The sequence below is a fragment of the Pyrgilauda ruficollis genome, unplaced genomic scaffold (genome assembly GCF_017590135.1).
Source record: "Pyrgilauda ruficollis isolate IOZ18807 unplaced genomic scaffold, ASM1759013v1 scaffold4, whole genome shotgun sequence".
Classification (NCBI taxonomy): Eukaryota; Metazoa; Chordata; class Aves; order Passeriformes; family Passeridae; genus Pyrgilauda; species Pyrgilauda ruficollis.
Window position 1 is genome coordinate 4105882 of NW_024525489.1, and position 20552 is coordinate 4126433.

General features: G+C 37.9%; 1 protein-coding gene across 1 annotated transcript in view; it reads right to left on the reverse strand.

Annotated features, from left to right (window-relative positions):
• HHAT (hedgehog acyltransferase) overlaps window positions 1–20552 on the reverse strand; it is a 147560-nt gene that overhangs the window by 105881 nt on the left and 21127 nt on the right. Inside the window, exon 9 of the mRNA XM_041477305.1 lies at window positions 8148–8183. Coding sequence (XP_041333239.1) covers window positions 8148–8183 — 36 coding nt within the window. The remainder of the gene's footprint in view (window positions 1–8147; window positions 8184–20552) is intronic.

Genomic DNA, 20552 nt, shown 5'->3' on the forward strand with positions numbered 1-20552 from the left:
GCTAAAGTACAAATACAGACCACAAGAAGAAAAAAAAGGACAACGTTAAAAGGGTAAAAGGCAAAAGAATTAACCAGAAAGCAAAGAAAATCAACAGATTTCTGTAAACTTATACTCTAGGTGATACGAAAATTTACACATGCTTTGCTTCAACTAGAAGTGCTTGGTGGAAGTTGATGCAATACATAAAAATATAAGATGCAAAGTCCCTCAGACTGAAATCACATGTAAAATCCAGCCAAATTCTGACACTTAGAGTAAGGGACAAAAGGTTCCTGTGACATAACTTCCTGGACTACACAAAGAATAAATTCAGAATCCTTAAAATCACAGGTGGTTCAAGATTGCTGGACACACACTTTCTTCCAACACAGTGAAATGCAATCTTTGATGCAGCTCTGTTAAAATACTCAGTAAAATTATTTAAAAGTAGCATGAGCTGAGTCTTTAAATACTTCATGTTTCACAGCATATTTCTTACTCATAGATAGTAATTCAAACACTCTGCAACAAAAATAACAAACTGTTTTAATTCACAGTTGCAACACATAAACATGATGAGATCTGTACATTGTTAATCCCAACTTCTCCACTCCAACAGTTTAAGTTAAATGTCACATTTACATAACATTTACATAAAGATTCAGTTTTGTTTATACAAACCCTAGCCTTATTTTTGCAACATGTTCGATACTAATTCATTATATAACAACAGATTGTTTGCTGTTTTAAAAAAATTAAAAGGTTTCATTCTGAGAAGGTGTTTGAGAGACTGCAATTCCTCTGAAGCAATTTAGCACTTAGTCTTTATTACTATTTCATCAAGTTTTTAAGGTTAACAAGTTTGTTTTAAAACAAACAAGGTATTTTGGACACTGTCCCACTCTAAGACACCTCAACTGATTTTACACATCATGGTCACTTGTACAGTTCGCATTTGTGCTCAATACACACGCAGGAGAACAGTCACAGAGCCTCCCAGTGCAAACCACAGGAGTTTATAGACTTGGTCTAAAAATTGGAACATTTTTGAAGATTCCAAGCACTATCTAGCTTGTTGGTTTTTACTAAGGTTTTTTGGTTTCTTTTTATTAATACCACTTTGCTCTTATCTCTACCTTCAACAGGAACACATTTAGCCCAGTGCTGACCCATTCAAAAATTATAAACAGCACATATTGCAAAACTTCCAATGCATCTGAAAGCAGAGTGCACAGGGGTCTGCAATACAGCTGGATGTAACTGCAGTATTTTATAAAAAGAGCTATATTTTTCAACTTCTCCATGCAGAGGTCTCTATGGATGGATTAGCTGCTATTCTCTTCTGTTTTAAAACTTTAAAATTATTTTTGCAGAAACCCTGAGGCCTCATATTGAAAGCAAGAAAAAATTCTCTAAGCTAACCAGTAACTCTTCATATCAATGAAATAAGTGCTTTAACCTTAAAATGACGTATAAATTAGACACAAAGCCAATTCAATCTCATCTACTGATTCTTACAATTGTATTTATTACCAACAAGACTACACATTTAGGTTTAGTATATGCTAACATTCAAAAAATTTCAAGTAAGTCCCTACAAAAGCTGTCTCCAGCACATCACACCACATCTACATAACAATATTCCCAAATATGGGAAGAATCACCTTTTGTTCCTCTTAGCTCCTTGGTTACGGAGGTATTATTTCAGCAGGCTTTCTTTTCCAAAGGGATGTTTTTGTAACACAACCTGGAAACAGCCCGTTTCTGTGTTACTCTGATCCAGAACCTTGTATCACAAGTGGACACCCTTGAGAATACTGCTTCTGCCATCTCCACTGGCTTTACCTGCACTGTTCCAGAGGAGTACAAAGATCCCAGGAATTCAAGACTAGTGAATACTTACAAAAGTCTCATACCCTGCAAGTCTCCTTGCCTTGCTTATAGGCTAGAAATTGGAGGCAGAAAATGACCCAAAAGAGAACTTAAGTACAGCAGTTACACATATTCCATACCCAGTGGTCCTACCTGACAAGACAAACAAATTAGCAGCACCACTGGATCCTTCCCCAGGAAGCCTTTCAGTAGATTTAAGTGGAATGATGCAGTGCTTCACATGCAGCATTAACAGTTTTTACTGGCTACATTACTTTTATGATTACAGATAGATAAAAATTGTTTTCCTTCATCCAGACACATTTCTGTTCACTCAGTATAAGCACTGATCCAAGTGAGAAAAATGAGATAGATACATAAAATTGTCATAGACATATCACAGGTTATACTGAAGAAAAGAGTATTTTTTTATTCAGTAGGTCTCCCACACAGGTACACATAAGAGTCAAATAGATCTGCTCCAACCAGTCATCCAGGACTTTCAGGGAAAGTAGTACAAAGTTTTGGCAATACTGGTTAGGATTAACCTTATTTTGAATAGACCAGCCAAATCCATACAATGTAGAAATTGTTCTATAGGGCACCACATTTTCCTCTGAAGGAAGGTGAGTGCAGCACTGTGGCCACTGTGGCCATATTTTATGACAAAAGGCTGACTAAAAAGTCAGCCTGAAAAAAGCAGTTCCAAGGGTAAAAACTACTAAGGAACTACAAGGTGATGGCACAGGATGACAAAGTTGGTGTATTTGTATCCACATCACCTATGAGAAACAAGTGGCCTGTTGGTGTGAAGGACCTCCAGAAGCACACACAGATTTTTGTTCTAGGGAAAGCATTGTGGTTTGCTTCAGAAGACTGCTTGGGCACACACTGTTGTGAGAATCGGGATGTTCATCTCAGAGAAGGCTCTAGAAAGACCTCACTGCAATCCTTCAAGATTTAAAGGGGCCTTAGAAGAAAGATGGGGACAGATTGTTGAATAGAGCCTTCTGCAACTAGGCAAGGCATAATGGCTTCTAGATAAAAGAGGGTAGATTCAAACAGACTGAAGGAAAAAATATTTTATTACAATGAGGGTGATGAAACACTGAAACAAGTTGCTCAGAGAGGCAGTAGATGCCTCATGTGTGGAAATATTTGAGGTCAAGTTGGACAGAGCCCTGAGCAACCTGACCTCGTTGAAGCTGTACCTGCTCATTCCAGGGTAGGATGGGCTAGGCAATCCTTAATGGCCCCTTAGAACAAAAACTATCGTATGATTCTATGACTGCTGTGTATGCTTTAAGGCTCACTAGGTATCCAGGAGTGAACCAAAAAGTCAAATCTCTTGACAAAACAAAGAAAAAAGAATGCATCCTGGGGATAGCTAGCACTTTCAAAGGCAGAGGTGTCTATCCACATACCTTTATCAATGCTGCTGGAGAAAAGTGGAATCTCATTAATACTGTGCTGTCTAGCCCAGCTACAACGTATTAGCTCGTCAATGGTATTTTATGAGCAGCTACATTCAAAAGAGCAGCAGAGATGGAATAGCATTAGTAGTGGCATTTGGCTCCCAAGAGAGGGCCATGTGCTACACTGAACCTCACACAGAATCTGTGTCCAGCTGTTGGAGCCAAGAATCACCACTGAGCTTACCTAGCAATGGAGTTGGAGAACTGCTGCAGCGTATGTTGACCTTCCAAGACCTGTGTGCATTAAAGAGAAAGGGGAAGCTCAGAAGTTTGGGGGTTGTGGAAACTTTTGGGTGTGGTGGGTTCTTTTAGTCTGTTGTTTTTGTGGTTTGTTGTTTTTTTTTTTTTTTGTTTGTTTTTTTTTTTGTTTGTTTTTGGGGTTTTTTTTTTCTAATACAGTGAATAAAAGGCTTGGGTTTCTTTTAAGCAGGTCTGCTTGGGTTTCTTTTAAGCAGGAGCATAGGTTTCTTTGGCTTGAAGATGTGGGATCCCACGGGATTCCACAGCAAACTAAACAGGAGTTGAGCCAGATGATGAACAGATTTTTCCATTTCTTCTTTCATAATCATACCTTAGTTAGAACCATAATTCTCTCTCTCACCATGGGATCATTCTGTACTTATACAGAGGTGTCCTTTTCCTAACTAAAAATTAGTAGAGGTCACCACACAGTAGATTTTGATCCTAGAGGCAAACCATGCCATGCTTTACCTGAGAAAACTAAAAAAGTGGGTGATTTCCAAGTTGTGTATTCAGAGTACCTTTGCACCCAGGATTAAGCTAAACTAAGTAACCTGCAACTCTAAACAAGCTAAAGTAATTGCAAACCATGGGGTGAGCTGAGAGCACTGCTAACAGATGGATGCCTTTTGGAGACACTGGGGGTGCGTAGTCCTGCAGCTCTCTTCAAAGCCAGATCTGTACTGAAATGAGTATGATTCACACTTTTTCAAAGGCTCAGCGGAGCTGAAAGCATAGAGATTTTTCAAAAGAATCATGCCTGCAGGAACTGTCATTCTTCCCCACTGTCTTCATCAGTGCTGTCCTGAAGGAAGTACTGTTTGGAATCAGGACTGTAAATATTCCCACAAGTTAACAATTTTATTTTATCCAATGCCCTGTTCTCAGCACTGGATGAAATGCCTAGATAAAATAGCTTCAGTGAGCAAAGAGCAACAGGCAGTCTCTCTTACTCTTTCTCCTCTAAACTGCTATGCTAAAGGCTATTTCTACATATTTTTAACTCTGCAAATGCATGTATTGCTCCATTCTGAGAATGCTCTGAGTTAGGAGAAAAAGGGTTGTTTTTCCTGAAGTTGGAAAAATATGACTACATTTGGAAAAATATGACTACATTTGTATAGTACTGATGTGATTTAAATACATGATTAATAATTTTGGTAATTCTAAAGTAGTAACAAATAGGTTCTTTCACATCTTCCAAGTATAGTAGTATTATTTCCATTACTATTACCAAACCCCAGTTTTCATCAAAAAAGTACTGATCCTTCCCTGGTGAGTTTCCAGGATCCCTGCTTCAAATATAGTGGTATAGCTAACAAATGTTCAAAACCCAGATCTCCACATACTCAATTGCACTTTACTTTCACAAATGTAAGTTCCATGATACTACTTGATTTCAGCTTTCAAGCAGTGATTAAAAATCTAGTCCCAGAATCCAGTTCAGTCCAAGTCACAACACATTATTAGCCATTAGATTATATGTACCTATCCATAGTGCATTTGAAAATATGAGATTTTTAAACTTTTCCAAGCTATCTTAGAATAGCATCAGAAGCACAATTCAAGACATAGATGGGTGGAAAATTATTTTCCATTAACGCTTTACTAAGAACACAGAAAAAACCCTGTGTAGTTGTAATTCTCTGTAATATTCTGTGTCATGCTTCACTTGCGGAAGCCACTGACTGTGTATACCAAGCCAACAGTACATACAGTCCTAGTTCCTTCAATCAGCATTTAATTAGGCAGATTGTCCTTTTAGCAGAGACTATTTTTAGTTTTGTTGGCCCTGGACTTTGAATTTGCAAGTGTCATACAGTGGGTTCCCTGTTCCATGGCAGGGTCGAGCCATTATACTTAAAACAATGTAATTTCTTTTTCATTTCAAATCCCACCTCATAAACTTTCAATGCTTCCTGCAACTCAGGTTTTTTTTGGGTTGAGGTTTTTTCTTTCCTACTGTTTTATTTCACACGGCAATGAAAACTGTGAATACAACAGTATAACATGTATGACAGATACTTTATTAACACAGGAGATGAACTGCAAATTCTCAGGAGCAGAGACTGTCTAGGCAAAAAAGGCAGTAACTTTCAAAAACTCACAAGGCAGACCAACAGAAGAGACAGAAGAGATTAACACCAAGTCTGTTTCCTACTCCAAAGGAAGTGAGTTTCCTACTCACAAAAAGGAAATTTGTTTTGGTTTTTGTGTTTGTTGTTGTTTGGTTGGTTGGGTTTTTTTTTGTTAAGGAAACACCAAGCAAAATTCATACTGGTACAACAGATGAGAAAATTCCTTCCTCCTTAGCAACACAGTTACAGAGAGAGCAGATGAAGTAGTTAACAGAGTAATTAGCAGAGGTAGGTAACACGCTGAAAATGTCTAAGCTAAGGTTAGAAGAGGAACTGCACAGGACACAGCTGTGCAGGCTTCGAAAAAAGTCATACATGAGTCAAAGATGACATTCAACTCATGCCAATTCCATGACTATTTGCAGTCCAGGATCACACAAACATACAATTTAAATACAGCATCTCCTTGAGAGGTAAAGCAATGCTGTATGAGAGAACAATATCTTACTACACTCCTTGTATGAAGCAAATGAAAATATTTTATCGCAGAAGCATTACCAGCATCTCAAACTTAGTACATCAGTGCTTACCATGATTCTACTCTTGGTTAGGTAGTTGTATGCGCTCCCAGAAGACCTTCTTGGACACTACTTCTTTTATAAAGTAGCATCTTTAAAACCATGTTTCAATATGATGATTACAATTTCTTACAGAATTATTTACAAACAAAATCTGCTCATCAAAATATAGATGTAACTAATTTTGTAGAACTGATACCAGAACTTATATATTCAGTTGTCTAAGAACTCTAAAACAGAAGTTCGTTCGGTAATATTGACACAATGCCTTTATGAAGGGAGCTATCTGTTAATTGTAATGTTACACAGAAAGAAATACACAAAGTCTACAGCTCAAAGGTTATGAGAAGTGGGTTGGCCTGTGCAACCTTAAAATAAACCCAATTTTCCTTGTGACCTAGGCTGGTATGATCTCATATCTGGTGCCAAAAACTACTGCATTAAAGCCACAAGGACTCATGTGTGAAGGCTTAAGACAGTCTTTAACCAGGAAATATGACAAAGTCGCCTAAAATAACGAGTCCAGCAGCAAAGCCAACTCAAGCAAAGGCTGACACCACCTGATCCTTATGGTGGGACCCAAACAGCTTACTCTGGCTCATACATACTGGATTCATTCTTCCAAGGTAAGAGTTCTTCACTGACAGACATTGCAGCAGATGAAATAAGTGATAGAATTAATTTTCTAAGTGCCCAAAGACCACAGAAAAATTCATCCTTCGCAGTACACACTACACTTCTTTGTAAAGATCAGTAGATAGTAATAAGTATTGTACTAAAAATGAAGGCAAACACATTCTTGGTAAACATCTGTGACTTTGCCCACACAAAAAAACTCTAAACATCAAAAACAGTTTCTCAGTGTAAAATTCAAATGCATTAACTTCCCTTTCCTTGCTGAAGTGTCCTTCTTTAATTGCTTCATCTCTCTAAATATCATCAGCTAAAGCACTCAAACAATGACTCCACTTTCCTTATTCATCTTCAGAACAGTCCATTGCACACATTGAATAAATTGGTTTTTCTTTTGAAAACATATGACTCCCCTCCACATTCTAAATTTTCTATAAAATTCAAGCCCTTCTTAAAAGGTATAAAGGTACTAGAGTTACCAGTGGAAAAGAGGTTTTTTTAAAGCTCATCTTCAGTGCAAGAAAAACTAAGATTTTCACAGCTACTGAAATTTCCTGAGTCATGTTTTCCTGAAGATTATTAGAGAGTCACACTGGGTAGATAGCCAAGACAAATAGTTAAAGTTTTTCAAACTAAAAAATCAACAGAAGACAAAAGAAGAACTTACCATAGAGAGTATAAAGTAACACTGAATTCACATAGTGATTTCTACTCATAACAAAAGAAATGGTTTTTAACATTTTTGCTGGGATAGGTCTGTTTCCTTCACAGCAGCTAGCAAAGGGCTGTGTTTTGCATTTGTGCTGAAAACAGCATTGCTGAAAACACAGGGATGCTTCTGTTACTGCAGAGCAGCATTTACACACAGTCAAGGCCTGTTTTGCTCCTCACAAACTGGGGGGGTGCACAAGGGGCAAGAGGGAGGGGACACAGTCAGGACAGGTGACCCCAAGGGATGGATATCCCACACCATATGGTGTCACACTTGGCGCACCAAGCTGGGAAAGAAGGAAGCAGTGGAGGAATGTCCCGAGTTGTGACGTTTGTCTTCCCAAGTCACCATTACACGCGATGGAGTGAATGGGTTCCTTGTTTTGCTTTGCTTGTGTGTGGCTCGGCTCTAAATTTCCCTATTAAACCATTAATGTCATTCCACAATTCTTCTCAGTTTTATCCTTCCAGTTCTCCCACATCCCACTGCAGGAAGTGAATGTGCATGGGGTCTTGCTGCCAGCTGAGGTTAAACCCCAGTAATATGGGAGTGCAATTCAAAGTAAGTATTAGCTTACCTGACCAGAAAGCGATGCAGCCCAACATCAAAACTTCTGTAAGAAAAAAAAATCCACCAAATATTAATTATTAAAAAATATTACTCTGTTGAGTATTGTACAAACATTGTGTTTCAAAACAGTCATACCAAATATAAAGTTACTAGAATTGATGAAACAAAGAGTAAAAGTGTAACGCACAATTTCCTTTCTGTGACGATGCATGAAATTTGAGATGATGATCATATGAAAATATTTAGGTGCATGTTATAAAGTTCACAAATCTCTTGTTGGAGTATTTATTCAATAAAGTATTAACATTCAGAATATTACAACACACATAAAGCATAAAATATGTATATACTGTTACCGGAAATAATGTAAACATCCTGGTTGCCAGCACATTTTCTATTATATGCAAGAAGATCCTCTGTGCAAAACTGCTGTGGTCTCTTTCCCCTTTTCTACTCTGTACTGCAGTAAAATGCAAGGGACTGCCATGAGTTCTCCCCACAATAAAGAATCATCAAAACCACCCCTTGTGTCTCCTTCAAGTATAGAATTTCTGAGAAGCAGACCTTGCAAGTGTGTTCCACTCACATCAGTACGGAAATTAACTTTGAGGACTTCTGACAGTAAGTACAAGTTAGATCACATTAAATTACAAGAACCATGTCTGAAATCTTCAGCCCAAACAACATACATTGACAGTAGTTGTCAGCGTTTCTTCCCTTTTCCGGTTCCTCCATTTCTAAGATAACTCAGGAGAACCAACCTCATGAACAATGCACTAGCAAATCCTTGACACTACAGGAAGGTATCTGCTGATTTGAGACATTAACTAATATCTGAAGTATGTGCCAGCCTTATGGGACTATCCATATAATCCCAGATTAGCTGTGTGCACTATGTCACAAATGGAAAATGCAAGTGTCTTATTCCCAGTACTTGTCTTGCTCTGGAATGGGCTTATATTTCACATACACAGAAAACATTTTGGTATATACTAACCTCTTGAGCATTCTGTTCGAAAAAACCTAACTGGTCATTTTGAGTACAACACAGTTTTCTGTGCTTGCTGTGTGCTGCTTCATAACAGAAAGAGCAAGAGAAATCATCAGATAGTTAATGGAATCCTGATAACAGCAGACAGATAACGAGCTGCAGAAATTCCACCAGTTGACAGGGAAGGAAATTCCACTTGTTCAGCAGGGTAGAGAGGAGAGCAACGATTTTCTCACTGAAAAGCTGCCTTGCAACAGAAAAACATCCTGCCAGAAACATGTATCTGGTCATCATTAAATCTGTATTTTTCATAACCCTTTCCTGAAATCATTCCACCTTTTATATTATTGTTATATTACTGTGAAATTAAACTGCATTAAGTGCATCCAGTTATCTTTCTGCATTCCTCCTGCCTCGGTACGTGCTGTTTTGGCTCCCTCTCTTCACTAAAATATTCTGTGTTGTACAGACAGTTTTCTGTACTAGAGCTGGACACAGTTTGTATTTTTAGCTCTGAAAACCTTTCTTCCTAGAACACTCAGAATGTTTGTGCTAGGAAAGGGAGAAGAAACTGCACAGTTTCAGGAGAGAGCTGTATGCTAAACAGTCATCTTGCACATCTTCAGCCAGGCTGATCTTTTCGAGTTCTCCCAGCTGCTCTCCATGGCAATCACCAAACCTGCTACAGTCTCTGATGGGACACGCACACCGAGCTTCTTGTGGCCAGGGATGTGGAACATAAAAATATCACTATTTTTGACAATGAACCAAAAGCCAAAGGACATGGCTTACCAAAGGCAGGAAAAATGAATGGTCCTGCTAACTTGAGATATCAGAGCTGAAGGAGACTGGGGTGGACAAAGCTGAGGCAGAGTGGGTTCAGACAGGGAGGGAAACAAGACAGTTAGCTGTAGATGCCATGACATGCCACCTTTTCCCTCATTTTTCACTCTTTCCAAAACATCATTTTAAAAGCATATACATATTTATATAAAACATATGTCTAAAACACTTGCTATTAGAAAAGTTTTGTAAATTTATTTCATAGGGGATTTAGCTATTGGATATTTTGTGGAAATATTTTTAATAAGTATTAAAAATAAACATGCATAGAACCAATTTATTAGAATAAATTGCAAGAAGGAAAAATTATCAGAGCCTCACTAGATATAATTCAGCATACACAGACAGGGCCCATTATTCCTCAGTTTGATTTTCTACTGATATATTTCAACAGTCCACCCAAGATCCTGAATCTAAACAGTGTAAGCAGTTATTTAAGATATAACTACACTATAACCAACAGAACTCTAAGCAGCATAAGCAGTTAGGATACACTACGACCAACTGAATTTTGACATTATACAGCATTGTCTGAGTGTGCAGTTAGATCTTAAAGACACTTTGAGACAGTATCATTGATTAGTTCCAAGAGCAAGAATATCAAGGCTGAACAAGTTCAAATCATAAATGGCAGAAATGGTTGCATTACTATGGATATTGTCTACAGACACCTGGGATAATGAATAGAAACATTGCGGAAGGCAAAAACACTGAAAGAAAGAATTATGGGAGACTGGTTCTGACAAAATATTACTACAGACACTTTTTACTATTTTTCTTGTTCATATTTAAATACATACTGCAGTTAAGTCCACAAGTAAAATGAAAATATAGTGAAGCAGCAATGGAAACAGATGTAGCAGATGCAATTAATCCCTTCATTCTCAGATGGAAATGTTAAAAAGAGGTAAAAGAGGATTTGTACAGCAGTGTTAAGGCTGCAACTTGGGGTGAAATAAGCAATTTCATTAAATGAAAAAAGAGAACAAACAATCACAATGTATTTGCATTAAAATTTCATAGTGATCCCTTCAACAGAGGACTGCACCCATTAGGCATGGCAGTGTCCCCCACAATCAGCACACAATTAGACCTGCCATATGCACACTGACAGAATTATCTACTGCCTATAAAAGATCCCCATATTTTCTTGATATTAAAACAAATATTATAACCAACTACACACAACTTGTTAAATCCTGAAGTTCTCTGCAAAATACAGGATTTAGCTGGTAGTTCTTGCAATTTAGGGTGCCTCAGTTAACATAAGTTTCAGAAATGCCTCAGTTATCTAAGTTTCAGAAATCCTATAACAAGCATAATTTTTCAAAATAAACACTTTCATTAGAAACTAAAATAACAAGAGAAAGGATATCCTCAACTATATGTGTAAAAAATTATTTACCAGTTAAATTCTCTACACTGCTCAAATGTCAATAGCTATATAATTCAAATTTTGGAGACATAAATAAAATCTAGTTTATCAAAACAGCAATGGTCTTAGAACAAAGCAACATCTTAACTAGCCAAAGGAACAATAAACATATTTAACCTCAATTTCATAATCATTATAGAAGTACAGACAATTTGATAGCTATTATCTTCACAAAAGCATCCCTATTTCTGCTCCTCTGTAGGGCAGATTTGGATCACAGTTCTTACACAACTTTCATGCTTTTCTTAAGCATGGAAGCTCTAGTTTGATACATTTCAATGAAACATTACACATACAATCCCTCATCAAACTTGTCTTTTCCCAGTACATCAACTACAGATTGGTGACGAATAATATACATACACTAAACCAACAAAGACCTTTTCCAAAAATCAATCTTTGAAAATGTGCCTGCAGGAGAAAGATGTATAATTGCAGGCAGAGGCTTCAAAATTATTTCAGATGTGCAGTTTCTGCTCTGAAAGCTAAATGCATTATGCAACAACCTGTCCTCAATTTTCATTCAGAACAAAGATGATGGAGGAAAAATTTAAAAATTTTGAGCACATAGCATTCAGTGGATTGTTTATAATCCCACTTTCCACAAAGCTGTGCCGTCCTTTAGCTGAAGTCTACATGATGGTTCCTCAAAAGAAAAATTGCATAAGCCTCTAGTACACAGCTTTTATATTCAATCAAGTATGCCAGCTTATTGTATTTAAGGACTTGCCTAAATGAAAACTGTTACTCATTAGCTGTGTTAGGGACTACAGTTAGGGATTCCAGTATGATGACTAAAGGACCCTGACCTCATAAGGTCTGATTGCGAGATCTCATTCCCAAGGATTTACAATGATATAAAAAAATGTAAATACTGAACATATGCCAAGATTACTAGAATCAAAGTTAAGTCAGTTACTAGAGCAATATTTTATGAAACCAATTCCAATAATGTCAATTGCCCAACTCTGATTTTGTGCATCCATATTTTTAAGCCATGTGCTGAAGAGAAACCAGTACAGCTTTATCTCCTGTCAGTTCTGCCCCAGGACTGCTGGGCTGCACACTACTCCTGGAAACAAAATACAGCACAGTGTGCAGCATAATCTGGGAAGTATTTGGCTAACCATGGACTTCAGAAAGATGCTCACTGCAAGCAATCAGTACATCAGCACTCAAAATCAGACAGTGGACTGGTTCTTACTTTGGACCCTACCTTCAGGGGAATAGACCTATGTGGATAGTTTGTCATTTGTTTAAAAAAAAAAAAAAAAAAAAAAGTAATGGAGACAGAGATGGGCAACTGTGACACTGTATACCCAGAAACTGCATTTCATTGTAGACAGAAATATCCCAGACACCTTGAAAACAGTCATGTTGCCACTGAACATAAACAATTCTGAATGCAGAAAGGAATGGTGTAATTTCTATAAGCAGGACAGGAGCAAACAATATAATTACACTTAAATCTCTCCAAATCAGCCTGGTTGCCATTTATGGCAGTGATGAAATCCAACAAGCGGGTTATTTATTACAGCTTCCATACTCTGGGTATTCAGATCTCTTTAAAAAAGCATTGTAGGTGCTGCAATGTTTCAACAACAGTTCTTGGCCCTTTCTTTAAAATGTGGCTGAACTTGACACTAGGAAGTCAAACTCATTCCCACACCCTCAGAGTAGCCTGTCCTATTGAATTGCAGAATTGTTTGCAAGACTAGCACTTCAATTAGCTGTCTTTGCAAATAAATGTGGCATTTAGCCAGTGAGCTGCTGACCAAGAGTCTCTCCCACACCAGAATATTTTGCACTGGTGACTGAGGAGTCTGAAGGAGATAGGAGACACAGGAGACTGTGTCTGCCTTCACTGACACAGCACTCAAGTCGCTTCATTCCCCCCATTTTTTGAGCAGCCCCTTGCAGCAGGGATGCCCAAAAGACTCTGTAAAAAGATATTGCCCTTTTTTCCCATAACTACTTTTCTGGATTCTCCTAGATCTGTTCATGTTTTTTCCAATGCTGCCTGGGGCAACCTTCCCAGCAGGCAATGCCTTAAAGATGAGTGCTTCCAAATTTCAAATAATTAGAAGCATGCAATGTGATCTGGAACAATTTTAGAGTCTTGTCTGAAGAGTTAGATTACTACCAGGAAAGCAGATACTAAAGTCTACATTCAGGTTTTATAAGTACTATTATTTAATGTCTCAATGAGCTATAAAACTCGGCTAAAGCAAATCCCCTGGAGGGGGTACAGCCTACCAAACAGAGTAAGTATTTTTCAAGCAGTGACTCCCACCAATTGATTCACCATCATCTTCATTATTAAATAAACATCTGGGAAAGCCATCTATATTTTTAAGAGACACTGTTGCCTGCCCATGGCTTGTATTCATTCAGTTTTCTGCAAGTGTGCTATGAAGCTGTAGGTTTCAGGTAAAGCTGGTTTCTTCAGTGACAAGCAGCACAATTCTTCTTCTAAATAACATAGCTGCCTTCATACTTGAATACACTATATGGAAAGCTGATGCACAACTTCAAATAGAAAAACAACAATTAAATTGTCACAGAAGATTTTGCAAGAGAGATAAACACAGTAAGGAAACTGAAAATATTCACTTAAACTGTGAATATTGTGTAGCAGTATTAGTTTTTAAAATGAAGGCAGAGATGCCTGATGAAAAATACAACCCAGTCCAATGCAACAATCTGTTTGGATTTATCTATGACCAAAAATATAGACTTTTGGACACCGAGCCTTTAAAGTCACATTTTAAGATTTTTCTGGGGACTCTTTTGCCACATACAAGGATGTTTTTGGAGCTCTCATTTCTGAGATCAGCTTTTCAATTTGTGCAAGACACTTGGTGAATTCCACCCACATACAGATTTTAGTCTGCCCACTGATATGGTATTGAAATTAGGAACCAATTCATATATGGAGTTTTTTTTTGCCATTCCTACCATTCTTCAAATCCTACAATTTCCTATGCATCTCCACTCTTACCATGCAACATAGAAAAAACCAAATCATAGCTCAATGCAATGATAAGATTGCTGTTAAGAGAATTCAATGTTCTTGTGAACATCAAGATCTTAAGAACTTGCTAAGCCTAGATCTCAAGCTTCAATGGACACTTTTGTTTGCAAGCTTTGATTTTAACCATCTGCAATGCAGTAAACTAGTACTAGTTTGCTTTTATTTCAATGTAAAAATGCACCTAAGAGTAAAAAAACCAAATCTATGCTATTTGAAAGAAAATATGAAGACTGTCAAATGCTTTCATATCATATCTTTGACAATTTCTTGTTACAGAATAATAAGCAGAACTTGTGTATACATGAAGATACCTTTATCATTCTCTGACACTTGCTTAAGGACACTGGAATTTTAATGCTTCATGCTTAGATAAAATACTTTGAATCTCTGTTGTGTTTCTTCCTGGAATGATTCTGCAGGAATGATTCTTGCCTTTTGGCTTCCTCCATTATTAGAATAAGCAAAGCTGCCACTGTGTTGTGCCTGTGCAGGATGCCTCCATACAGAGGTTCCTGCTCAGTGCTCTAAGTGCTCAGTAGCACCAATATGGCAAATGCACCAACATTCACATTACCTCACAGAAACAGCCCTCTGTAAATGTCTGATCACTTTAAGAAAAAGCCCTAAACATTTTATTTGGGAAGTATTTACTGCATAGCATCAAAGGGAGAAATTAGGGCTTCCTGTACCCAGGAGAATGGTGGAAATCCTCAGTGAAATCCTGACACCATCAAAATCAGCACAAAACCCACACTGATTTCAAGTAAAGCAGAAATACACCCGGACTGACTCTGGACAGTCTGTATAATGCAGGATACAGTCCTGCACTTCAGTGGGCATTTTGTTAAATACACTTTCATCTCCAAGTAGAAACTATTAGTAAGTATCAAAGCTTCATCTGCACAGTTTCAGTTGTTAGCTGGGAACTCAGGCTGGAGACCTGCATAGTAAAATTAACCTACAGTAAGACACCCACAAGGAGAAAGCTCTTTTGAGGACCACAGAAAAACACTTCACAATGCTAATGGCCTCCAGCCTACAAATTTAATTCATTACCCAATACGTTTTGTTGTTTTATTTCAGTTTAAATGCAGAACTTGTATTATATCAGAAAGCCTGAGGAAAGTGACTCCTCCTCACCCCTGTAATCTCCTGGACGGAAAGAGAAGCAGAAATTTCAACAGGCATCAGCCATTGCCAGTGTGTATGTAAATTGCACACAAGTCTGCCTACTTGAGAGGCTTTAAAATAACAAATTGGTTCTGTTTTTCACATATCCAATCCCTGGATCTTGGTTATACAGCTCAGCAAACACTTTTTAAAAAGCAAACTCTCATTTGTATTCTCTTAATCTCTCCTAGAACCCTTCAGAAGAAATATTACTTTAATTTTATACCTTCTCCAATTCTTCAAAAGCCTACAGTAGCTCATGGAGGGTGGATGAAACCTAATGCCCATTAGTGGCAAACTCCCATAGGGAAAGTACTTCTTCAGTCTTTGTCACGTAAGACTCCTGCACTGCAGCATGATTGTCCAATTACTGTGAGATCTCTGTCTTTACTGCAAACAGAGCAAACAAGTTTATTAACAGCCATTACTCATTTTCTACAGTACTTGTGAGCAGGCAGAGTGCTGCTTGCCAAATGTGAGCAGCAATAATAGTTTGTTTCTACACAGAGCTCATATCAAATACAGTGAGCAATGGGCTTCACAGGTGAACAGCAATACGTGGGTTTAGCTTGATTGTTAAAAAACCCAGCAATTTCAAAGTACAGTGACAATGCAGTCATTAGACAAATAAATTGCCAATAATTTCGTAATTTAGACCCAAGAGGGATTAGGGTGCCTTATTACTGAACTTGTTTTCACACTCCAGAGTAACAGATTTTTTTTTCTCTACTGAAGAGATTTAAGGACCCTTTCAAAGCTTTGATATAACCAGTAAATCGAACTGTACAGTACAGTAGGTAACTGCAGCATGCACTAATTTAGCTGATATCAAAAGCAGTTAAATTTTTTGTCTTCATCACTGAGACAGAAAACAGCTAACCAGTCCAGGGCTTTCCTATATTCAGGTGACAGCTGGAAACATCACAGATCAATACTCCGCTTTAAGCATCACCAAGTTAACAAAAAATACAGTAAATCAGGGAGACTAATTTTTCAACTTTAAAACAAGTTATACCACAATTAAAGATATGCATTAATTGTGCAACTAAATAGCCAAGTTTTTGGCAAGAAGTTGAAGTATTCAGATATTGGCAAGGAGGTTACTTATAGCTGGACAGTCTAAGGAGAGCTTTCCTTGACTCCAACTGTCTGTACACAATGTGACTGTGTATTTAATACCAAATCATTCTGCTTAGGAATACCACAGGAGTTGTAGAGGGCAAGAACATACAGGGAGCACTACCTTATATTCAAGTTTATATATCAATAGAAGGAAGAAGAGCACTTTCCTTCCCAAGATTCACACTCAGCATCCTCAAAGACCATGTTAGTATCTTCTCAAGAATGAAAACTTAATATTTTTAAGTGTTTTAAAGCACACCACCTACCTCTCTCAGCACACAAGTTTTCCATGACACAACTGGTCTTATGCATATTATTTTTACTACTGATTTGGGATATGATCCAGTGCACTTGTACGGACAGGATAAGAAACCTAATCCTATGACTTGACAGTGTTAAAGTCTGTTAAAGCGTGCAGGCTTCTGCACATTTTCGCAATAATCCAAACTTTCACTAAAATTATCCTTTTCTCATGAGCACTAGGCTGTTGCAACACTGTGGGCATAACTGTATTTAGTCCAAATACCCTTTTAAATAATCTTTTTTCATACTTAGGATATCACCTCCGAAACACAGTAGGGAAAAAATGCCTTTTGACTTTGGAATAGAAATGATACAGGATTAACATTTTTAAGTCTAAGACCAGTGAGAAGCTAGGTAATTTAAAGACATTTATTCTATCTGATACACTGTCTACAACATACTGGAAAACTTCCTTCTTTGAAAATATCAAAGGGTAAAAATGTACCAGAAGACACAATCTTAAACTCTAGAGGAAAGGGAAATATGCATAAGCATGTCCTTCCTTTTCTTGTCTCCCAGTTCCAGCTGCTCAGTACTTCCCATCATAAACATGGAGTAGAGTGCTTTCAAAAACGTAGCCATCTAGAACTGTAGGACAAATACAAAACAAACCACCTGGAAAATACCTGATCCTCTTGAAGCTGACTGGTAGGCTGCTCATAGCAGTGAAAATGAGATTCTCTGGTCATAGTACAAGTAGGCTTGTCCAGCACCCCTGGCTCTAATCCCCAGACAGACCCTCTCCCCAGGCACAGAACCTCAGAGGAGGTCTTCCTACAGCTTTGGAAAGCAGCTGCTGCAGCTCTTTCCACAGCGGGGTGGGCAGCAGGTGTGAGCCACAGATCTGGACGTGCCATTCAAATTTCTACCAGGCTTTGGGTGATTCATGCTGAATCCCTCCTTCCATCTGCCATGGAGATGTGGAGTTTCTTTTCACTGCCTGCCTCTCCTTCCCTCGTGCAAATTTTTTAAGGCTTGGTAACTTAACTACTCCTGAAGATACCTGCAATGTAAAGAAATTTAACCTATCATCCTTCCTTTCTGCCCTACACTTACCTCCAAATGACAGGTTGCACAACAGCAATTTGCTGTTATTACTAACATGTAATCAGAGAACTAAACTCATAGGAAGGAGAAATTTAGGGAGAAAATCTGCTATCTCCTGTTTCAGACCATTCATCAGCCTATCCAGAAACACCACAACAAAAGAGCACTACAAGACCCAAACAGAAAGAGTGAACCTTTCACCATTTGTTAGAGTACAAGCCCCTAAACACACAAAGGCACATTACTCTGAGCCCAGAGGCAGGGATGTCATCCTGACTACACAGATCTGCAGCACAGCTACAGCTGCTATTGGTACACACAATTACGTTTGTGTTAACTTGTGCCAAACATTGGCTATTTGGGAATTTAAGGAGGCAAGTTTTCCAAGTCAAGCACTGACAGAAACTCCACTTCTGATCTTATTTAAATTTCCTTAATGCCTTTCAGCATCTTTCTTGTCTTGATATACTTAACAAATTCCCAAGATTATTTATTCTACTACTAAAAATCAGAAGCCCAAAGACCAGAAAATATGTGCCATGCTGGTTGAGACTATAAGAAGCACAGATGAAAATGCACTCAAGTAATTACCTGTACAGGTCAGGAAGTCCATTTTCCTTTCTTAAATATCTATTTCAGTCCTCACTATAAACTACTAGGCAATTGAACAATACTATCAGGAGTTTAAGCCAGAAATAAAAGACAGTAAGATTTGCAGGCTATTCATCATTCTAGAATTACTGCATGTGGTCACAGTGATCTCTTGTGCTCACACTCATGCATAAGTGTCAGACTTGCCTTTTCCCAGAAAAGTCCAAAACAAAGGGGAAAAAGCCCTGGCAATGTCGTTTTTGACAAACGTACAAGGAATTGTTTCCAGAAGGAGGGAAGTTTCAGGATCAACAGCAAAAGTAGGCAAAAAGCACCAGGATGAGGAAGAAAGAAATGCAAATAAATTTACATTTTCAAATGTAGGTCTATTTTCTATGGCATCATTATAGCCAAGAATGTAATAAAACCAAAGCACTCTGTAATCCACAGTTTGAAGAAATTCACTGAGACCTTGCATAAAGACCATTTTTTCATGTTAGCCAAATAATCCTAAGCAGTAACAAGGCCAGTAAACTAAACTAAATGGCAGACAATTTCCTGCAAATCATAACCCAGATGCCATTTTTGGATGTCACTAAAACATCACTGGCATAAATTTAACTTGTTCGTATAGAAGTGTGTGTGTCTGGACATGCCAAAACAGCCCTCCTAGTCCACCCATTAAGCATGCAAGAAAATCAGGGGTTGGCCAATGTCAGACTCTTGTCTGTCAAGAATCAGGGTGTTAAACACAGAGTAGAATCTAGAATTTGCTTTAAAGCACAGTAGTTGAAAATTATTTGATCTTTATCACTGTATTTATTTTCCTCTGGCAGCATTCTTCAACTTAATTTTTTGTTTTTCTAGATGAAATACTGTTTACAGTGAAATCTGTTTCATATGCTATTTCTGCCTGCCTTCTTGAAAAGCCTCTACTCTTGCTGAGACTAACCTATATTAAACATGCATCAAGTTTCAGCACAATTCATCTCCAACACACTCGTCTCCAAACTATTTTGGGATATTTGAGAATGACAAGATTTCAAGGTGAAAGGACATAAGAAGTAATGGAATCACAGAATTGTTTGGGTTGTAAGGGACCTTCAAAGATAATCTAGTTGCAATGCCCCTGACATGTGTAAGGACAACTCTTACTAGACCAGGTTGATCAGGTCTCCATCCAACCTGGCCTTTAACACTTTCAGGGACAGGGCATCCACAACTTCTCTGGGCAACATATTCCAGTGCCTCACCATCATCTCACTAAATAATTGCTTCTCAGAATCTAATCTAAACCTCTCCTCTTTCACTTCAAAACCATTTTCCCTTGTCTATCACTATCTGCCTGCATAAAAAGGTCTCTCTCCCTCTTTTTTATAAGCCCCCTTTAGGTACTGGAAGGCTGCAATGAGCTTTCTCTGGAACCTTTGATTCTCCAGGTTGGACCCAATTCTCTCAAACCACCTGCATAGGCAAGGTGCTCCAGCTCTCAGAACATGATAAGATGTTGTGCTTCTGCACATTTCAAATCAGTCTGTGACCAGAAATAACTGTGGGGTTTATGTCATGCTTTTCCCACAGCATAGCAAAACATACCTAACTAATGTGTCCAACATTTTTGTTGCAGAGTCTACCCTCTAACAGTATAAAAAAAACCGCAAAAATGGAAGCATGATTATTTTTCCATGAACAGCAGCCAACTGTTGTCCTAATTTACAAACTGACAAGTTCCTCTATGGAATACATTGACAAGAAAATTTACCAATATGTCAAAATTTATACAGGATTTAGTTATGTACTATCTTTTGTTTCTGTAGTTTCTAAACTATTACTCCTCCACTAGGACATTTTTCCATATTTCAATTTGTAAGTTTCA